Below are 8,562 nucleotides of genomic sequence, written 5' to 3'. Positions count from 1 at the left end.
TAAAAAAAGAAGTGGCTGGAGAGATGCTGGCTATTCCTGCAGAGGACCTGGGATTGGCTCCTAGCAGTCACATGGTAGCTCATAACCATTTTAACTCCAGAGCAACTGGGAATTGAACCCAGGTCCTCCACAGGAGCAGCAAATGCACTTAACCACTGAGCCATCACTCTGACCCTGCGATTACAATGTTTACTACACAATATAACATAGCGATGTCTGAGTGCCACGTTTTGCTTTTCCCGTGGTGCACAAAGAAATGATGCATCTTCCAAAGGATGCCTTCTAAGATGCAGTGATAGATGATCTCTGTCTTACAGGCTGTCAAGAGATAACGTATGGAAGGTGCTTAGCCTGGGGTCTGGCACAGAGCAAGATCGTTTAAGATAATTTGAAAGGGTGCGATGACTTTAGCTGTTATTAAGATAACAAGAGCAGCACAGCAAGGCCAGCGGAGCCGCTGACAGCGTGAGGGTGGGCCTGGAGACTGATCTTTCTTGTCTGTTTCCTCTCCAGGCAGACTTTAGAGAGAACAAGTTGCAGTGCTGCCCTGGCCAATCTTCCCCGTTGATTCCCACCGCGACCCTGCGGCCACTGACAGAGACCGTGTCCACAGTCCAGACCATCTACACCTCCCGAAAGCCCGTCTCTCTGGCAGCCAGGTGAGTCACGTAAGTGGGTACTCACAGGTAACCTGGCGACAGGGAGTCAGACCTAGACTCTGGCTCACCTTGCCTGTGTGCGTGTGGATGTGTGTGGTATATGTACATACATGTTCATGTGAATGTGTGCATATGAATGTGAGAGGCCACATGTATATCTGTATATATGGAGGCCAAAGGTCAGCACTAAGTGGTCTCATGATCAATCGCTTTCTATCTTATTTTTTGAGACAGAGTCTCTCATTAAAGCTAGAGGTCGTGAATTCAGTTAGCTCAGTGGCTGGCCAGTGAGCACTAGGAATCTGCTTGTCTCTACTTCCCTAGCTCTGGGATTACAGATACACACATATCACCAAGCCAGGCTTTATTTGGGTGCTGGAGATTAGAACTTGGGTCCTCATTCCTCCAAGGCAAGCCTTTCGCTGACTGAGCCATCTTCCAAGTCCCTTCCATTCATTCTTCCGTTCATTTAGCCTGTAAGGAAAGGTCTCCAGGTGGTACCCTGTGTTCTAGTGGTATGGTTGGACTGTGAACCAAACACATACAGTCCTAACATTCTAGGGTTTGCACTTTGTACATGGACATAAGGGAAGCAGACAAACAAGTCAGTGTGTGTGTGGGGGGGGGGGTCAGGAGCAAGGAGTAAATTGAGACTGTGAAAGGCAATAGGACAGGTTGGGACGACTTCATCAAACTGACACCTGAAGGTGGTGGGAAGCCAGTTGCAGATAGTTGGGGAAGAGTAGGCTTGGCAGAGGGACTCGCCAGTCCTGGGTTGCTGGACTTGGGCACACCTGACATGAGGAAGAGAGATTAAGGGGCCAGTATGGTTATGAGAAAAGCTTGGATTCTGCTGTCACTTGAGGAGACCTGTGGCTCAGGAGACAGCGAAGGGAGAAGAAAGAATGGAGGAATAGCAGAATTGTCACAAAGTAGCCTCTGGGTTCTGGAGAACTGAGGAGTTAGAGACCCGGGGCAGTAGTGAGGAGAGAGACCTGTAGATAAAGGGGAGAGACAGTTATGTCTTTTCTGGGAACAGACAGGGTGTTTCCAGATATCTGTGTTCCTTTTGTGCCCTGTATTTCCAGCCATGGGGGCAAGCAGGTATTTTTAGCCTTAAAGTCAAGGAGAGACTAGGCAAATCTAGGTCAAGTCAACCTTCTATTATAGTTCTGGACAAAACACTTCTTCAGTGATTTGTGTGCAGAGCGGAGCAGATGCTGGCCCCAAAGATAAGGCAGCAAAGGAAACAGAGCTAACAAGATTTCCTGCCTGTGCCAGGGCCCAGCATATATCTTCAGGCCCAAGTAAAGTCAGTGTTTCCACCAAAAGAGGTGTGTGTGTGTGTGTGTGTGTGTGTGTGTGTGTGTATGTGTGTGTGTGTGTGTGTGTGCAGGTGCAAATGTACACGTGTGTGTGGCGGCCAGTGGATACCTTCGGGCATCATCCTCAGGAACATCATCCACCTCTTTACGACAAGGTCTCTCACTGGCCTAGTACTCACTAATAATTAGGCCAGGCTGGCTGGCCAGGGAGCTTCAGGGGTCCTTCTGTCCCTACCTCCACAGCGCCCTGTGCCACATCTGATATTTTTACTTGGGGATGGGACTTGGGTCATTGTGCTTGCAAGACAGACATTTTACACACATCCAACCCAGACCAGGTCCTCTTGTCCTTGAAAGGTGTCTTAGTTATCTTTCTGTTGCTATAATAAAGCATCATAACTAAAGGCAACTCAAGACAGAGAGAGCTTATTCTGGCTTACGGTTCCAGACGGATAAGAGTCCGTCATGGCAGGGCAGAGACAGGACGGCAGAAGCAGAATGCTGAGAGCTCACATCTTTAACTGTGACTACAGGTCAGAGAGTGAAGTGAGCCTATGTCTCTCAAAGCTTGTCCCTGGTGATAGTGACACACACACTCCCTCCAGCGAGGCTGCATTTCCTAAACCTCCCCAACTGGGGACCAAGTGTTCAAATATTTGAGCCTATCAGGGACATTCTGACCTGAGGACCAAGACACCAGAAGCAGTCTTTCAAAGCAGCCAGTTTTTAATGCTCCCGACCTCCCACACCCAATTAAGTTAATTTTTTTTTTAAAGACAAAATCCAGCCACAGGATACCTTCTCGTTCATTCAAGCTTCCAGTGAGCAGATTCCCACACTCAGCTGTGAGATGGTGGAGGTGAATTAATGTAAAATGAGCCCCTCAAGAGCTCCCCTCCCCCAGGGATGAGGAAACCCCTCAGTAACCAGATCGGTTTTGGCTCGCTGTAACGCTAGCCAATGGAAGGTATCCCCACGGAGCCAAAGAAGGAAAGTCTAAGGTCTGTGATTTTGAGCCTTTGTCTTCCCACTTGGCCCTTTGCTGTTTCTCAGTGCAGAGACGCTCCGGCAAGAACTGGAAAGAGAGAAGATGATGAAAAGACTGCTGATGACCGAACTGTGAAACTCTGCCCTTGTTGCCTGGAGATGGCACGGTGCCTTCGTTCGCTTCCTTTCCTCGGGCTCGGTGTGCTCACTGTGGTGCGATCTGTTCGCCCAGGTCTCCAGGGTTAGCGGAAGCCAGCTTCCAGCTTGACTTTGTTGGAAAAGTTATTTTATGTCTCCTGAGCATGAGAGGCTTTTCTATTGCTCAATGCAGTGGAGACAGGGTTTGGTAGGAAGTTTCTAGAAGAAAGGGGATTTCTGCTAAGCGGTACCTGTGTGTATCTGCTGGTAACCCCAGGGGCTAAAGCAGCACGGATTCCTCCGCTTGTACTCTCAACTATGTGACTTTTCTATGATCGAAACTTGCACCAAGCTTTGGCTGTTTGTTAAATGGATCATTTTTTAATGAGAGAATAATTCTTTACTGCTGGTTTTTCCATTTACACTGATAAATACACAGATCTTATAAAATCATTTATTTTTATTCAGACATGAATAGATGAATGGAAAAAAAGGTTTCACATCACTACAACTGAAAACCATTCAGTTTATCCTGAAATACGATTGAATGTGTGAACTCGTTGGATACAGCATAATTTGGGATAAAAGGAGTTTATCTTTGAGCCCCAAATAGGAAATGCTAATTATGTCGTCTACAAATCTTGACAAGGTCAAGATGACTCAGTGTCAGGAAGACTCATCTGACTTTTCCAGAAAGAGAGATTATTTCTAAATTCTATTTACTCTAACCATGTTGACAGAATCTTGCCCAGAAGAAACTTAGCTCCCTTTTTATATATTAATTTTCATGAATTGCATTTTTAAATTTTTATTATTCACTTGAATACCTTTGCAGGAATTAAGGAGCCCCTACCCACAGCTAGCTCTGAAGTTCTTCCTGATTCTCCCCGATATGCTCCGTTTTTACATAGTTGTGCTCAGCGAGAACATTCCTTTTGTTATATTTCCACCTAACACAAATCCTTATTAGACAGATCCTGCTCTCACCGACTTAAATGTCTTTATACCCACACAAACATGGTTAACCTCACTTCTCCCCATCATTAGATATTTGAGTTATATGCAAATTTTCACTCTTATAAATACTGCTGCTATGAATGTCTTTGTAAAAACACATAAATAAATAAATATATACATATATATATATAAAATCCTTCTCTTGGATTATTCCCTTTGGAATATCTCCAAAGAGGGATTACAAGGTCAGAGAGCATGAAGTATTTTATAGCTCTTGTTTTATATTGCCAGATCGCTTTCTAGAAAGATCCAGTCTTTGGATTGGAAGGACCTTAAAGGTCATCTCATTTAAACTTCCCCTCCTCTGAATGCTTGAATCCTCTCTCCAATTTATGACGCCACCAGCAATGTGCAAGCATTTCTATTTATCAATTGCTCTGCCAATACTGGGTTTTGCCATTCTAATTTATTTTTTTGCTAGTTTAATAGATGTGTATAGTTATTCTTGGAAAGCTGTGTTATTTGAACTGCTAGCAAACTGAACACGTCTGTGCGATGAGCTACTAGCTGTGTTCCCTTGTGTGCAAACTGTCCACCTCCATTTCTTATGACTGCTTGTTCAATGGGACTGATCTTGTATCTTTGTATCAGAACTGTATTTTTATGTTGTATTGTAGAGTTTGCTCTCTCCCTATCCCTACAACTGAATGGTGCCAATAATTTGATACTAATGACTATAAAAATTGCCTCATTGACTAGCTTTGATGCAAACGAGGTATGTAAACAGGGGTTCAGATAACCAAGAAATAACTCTTTAAGGACTGACTCTTTACAATTTTAATATTTTTTTGAGGGAACTCTTTCTAAAACGTATGGCACATTCTCCTGCCTTAGTGCGCAGAGCATCCTGGAGGGACTTCCGCCCTTTCCTCATGAATCCTGGTCGTCAGTGCACCTTGATTTGGTACAAAAGATGTCACCAGGAGCTATCAACACGTGTGGGACTTGGTGTGGCCTTATGTAGGCTGTGGCCCTCTTCTCATTTTTGATAGCTCTTTATTGTTGCCTGCTCTATCAGTGGAACTGTCTGGGGCAAGCACAGTTTCGGATGGGTGCTTTTCACCCACGCTGCTCCCAGACGTACTAGTAAAACGGGCTTTTGCTGCTCTCGATCATGTGCACGTGACACAAACCACGTTTCTGTAGAACCTGGGGTTGCCACCTCCTGCCAATCCAGCAGCCTCTTCCTCTCCCGAGCTACATTCTGAGGCATGCACGCCTCCCCACCTTGCTCTCTGATGGAAACCTCCAAAACACAAGAAGAGGTTTCTGGAGAGGTCAGGAAACAAGAGTTTCCTACATACCTGGTTTGCATTGTTTTTTAAGGAGGACTGCATGGAGGTTCTGGCTGTTGTTTTCAGGGGGCTTACAGGCTTCTGCCTTGTCTCCAGCTTTTCCCAGGTTCACAGGTGTCTCGGTGGGTTGACATCACTGCAAGTCTGAGCACAAATATGTTGGTTGTTACTGTATATGAAAACCCTGTACCATTGGCAGTTCACCCCAACCAGTAGAATCCAGAGGAGTGCATTGCTGCAGTGGTCATTATCTTTAGCTGCTTAAATGTATAGTTGGGTGCTTGACATTGGGACCTGAGACTGTGACATTGCCCTGCCTGAACTCACAATGACTATAAGGAGTTGCGTAATTGTTTACCTTTTTTGTCTACTTTAAGACCCAAACAATAGCACTAGAAGGTCACATGACACCCACTGTGGATTCAAGAGGGCACAGGAGAGTCTGCTAACATAACCATTCCAGAGCTGGGCCTCTAAAGTGTGGCCGCAGACTCCTCAATGAGAAGGTGTGGCGAGTTACTTCAGAGGTCTAGCAACCCTCAACCCAGAGTTGATGGGGCGTGGACAGCTCAGATTTCCAGGTGTGAAAAAGGAAGTCATTTCGCACTTAGAAATTCCCATCAGTATATATCCAGAATTTGATTTCCAAAGAGCACAGGAAGATTCTCGATATCATTGTTAACCTTCACCATTTCAAAGATCACAGACCTTTAAAGTCCTTGAATAAAATCCACCATTTTAATGACTTTAAGGTGTGCAGCTCAGTGTCTTTCAGCGTATCGATGATGCTGGGCAAACATCATCGTCTGACTCTGCCCCTCCCCTGACAACCACTTGCCACCCCCCTCCCTGGTCTGTGAGTTTCTGCTTATGAATTAACTTCTTCTGGACACTTTATATATCTGTGATCAGCTTGTTTCACTTAAATCATGTTTTCAAGGTTCATCCATGTTATACCATGATATATATATATATATATGTATATATATATATGTATATATACACACACATATATATATATATATATCAGAACTTCATTCTGTCTTTGTGACTGAATAATTGAGTATATGGAGATACCATGCTTTGTTTATCTATTAATTCAGTTGATAGATATTTGGGTTGCTCCTGATTTGGGGCTATTATGAATGATAATTTTATGAACATTCATGCACAAGTTTTTATCTTAACATATGTTTTGGGTTCTCTTGGAATTTCCAGATCATATGGCAACTCTATGTTTAACTTCCTGGGGGACTTCCAAGATCACAGCTTTTGTATCTTAGGAAAGCCAAAGTGGAAAATGGCATATGCCAGGCAGTCAGAGACAGGCCACATCTGTTCCTGGCCGGATACTGAGTGGTAGCACTAATTTGGGGATATTTTTATAAGAGGGGGGAAAAGGTCCTTTTGAGAAATTATTTTGTTGATGATGAGAAGAGAAATAAAGGTTCCATCTGTCTTTTTAAAATGAAAATGAAATGACCTGCTTATCCATTTAAAAGCGACTAATGGGCTGGGAGGTGGGTTAGTGGGTGACATATTTGCTGCATGTACGTGAAGTGTGGACCCTGGGCACCTACATAAAAGTCTGGCACAGCAGCCTTTGTTTGTAAGCCCAGTGTTGGGGGCGAGGGAGCAGAGAAAAGTTGATGCCAGGGTCTCACTGGCCAGGCAGTTCCAGCAAGCTCCAGGCTCAGGAGATGCTCAGTTAGTCAAGTGGTGGCGGTGCAAGCGTGAGGACCAGAGTTCAAATCCTGGTACCCTCATAAAAAGCAGTACTTGGCCATGTGTGTCGGTACCAGTGCTGGGAAGACAGGATTCCAAGTTCACTGGCCAGGCTTGCCTGCATAGCTGAGTTCAACTTCAGAGTTTCACTGAGAGATCCTGGCAGGATTAGCATATTTAAATTCCAATCAGACAAGCTGATCTGTCATCTATATCAGATAGTAAACAGCTGGCCTTTGGATTTCCCAAAGTCCCATTTCTTTCAATAGCAGCTCCTGCGTCTCCCAGCCTCAAGACAAAAAGAAAAAAAAAAAAGGTTGAAATGATTGACTTTTCATCAGTATTTCATAATTGTGTGAAATGTCATGAGACCCTACAAACTTTCTGTGCATGGTCTTATTTAATATTCACTGCATCATGGAAATTATTGATCACTGATCATTCATTACCCAAGCAGTCTGGGTATAGTCCAAGACTATATCTGAAATCTGTTTTTCTGCCTCAGAAAATTTATTATTTAAATAATAATTTTAAGAAAAGAACCCGAAGAATCGGTTTATATGCAGGTTCAGAAGTGGCAGCATGGGAGGGATAGTGTCCCTATTTTTTGCTGAAAACAATTTAACAGTTGTCACCACCCCAACAAGGGTCGCCTGAAGACAAGCCTGGGACCTTGGTATGTTAAGTGGGCAAATAAACGGCCAGGTAAATAACGCAAAAGTGTAAGTGGTGCGAAGGGATGTGAAGACGTGGAGAGTTCAGTAAACTTAACAGACATGATTGATCTGCTTGACGTCTGCACACTTTGCTCCTGGGAAAAAATGATAAACCAACTACCTAATCTGAAAAGTTCAGGTATGCGCCAGTGCTCGTGACTCTTGCCAAGGGCTTAGTTACACCTTCCTCGCTGTCTCTGACCTCTGGTTGGCTATCTGTATAGTAGTATTTTGTGATTTCGTCTTCCTTCCGTGATGAAATCACCGTCTCGAGAAATGTATGGAGTCTAGTTAAGTGTTGCCTCCTATGAACGAAAAGTTTCAGGAGCAAGGTGTTGGAGACAGTCATTCTAATAAGGTATGGAAACTGGGTGCTGGGGGTTTGAGTGAAAGAGCAAATCGCGCTTTGTGTGTCTGGAATGGGGCCTAAAGAGACGCTGGCAAGTTCCCAGGTGGTGCTGATGTTGTAGGTCGGAGTGCCGCTGTGAGAACCTAGGGACCAGAAGGTCAAATCTGCAAGGCGACTGGGCGGTGGGGAGAATAGGTGAAGGACTCAAGAAGGGAAGCTAGGGGGGGAGCGTCAGGAGAGGAGGGGGTGATGCTGAGAGGACTGGGGCAGGCTGCGGGGCTGGAGCGAGGATGCGCAGAGCGAGACAGGGAGGCGGCGGGTGCGGGCGCTCCGCGGCTGCGCGGCGCGTGC

General features: G+C 44.9%; 1 protein-coding gene across 1 annotated transcript in view; it reads left to right on the top strand.

Annotated features, from left to right (window-relative positions):
• Positions 1-6,167, top strand: part of Epb41l4b (erythrocyte membrane protein band 4.1 like 4B) — a 149,498-nt gene extending 143,331 nt beyond the window's left edge. The window contains exons 27-28 of the mRNA XM_013351915.2: positions 514-659; positions 3,038-6,167. Of these exons, the coding sequence (XP_013207369.2) occupies positions 514-659; positions 3,038-3,107 (216 nt within the window). The 3' untranslated portion in view covers positions 3,108-6,167. The remainder of the gene's footprint in view (positions 1-513; positions 660-3,037) is intronic.
• The last annotated feature ends 2,395 nt before the right edge of the window (positions 6,168-8,562 follow it).

Source organism: Microtus ochrogaster, linkage group LG5, assembly GCF_000317375.1.
Source record: "Microtus ochrogaster isolate Prairie Vole_2 linkage group LG5, MicOch1.0, whole genome shotgun sequence".
NCBI classification, from domain to species: domain Eukaryota; kingdom Metazoa; phylum Chordata; class Mammalia; order Rodentia; family Cricetidae; genus Microtus; species Microtus ochrogaster.
The sequence above is the reverse complement of the archived record's forward strand: the minus strand, read 5'-3'. Positions and strand labels throughout refer to the sequence as shown.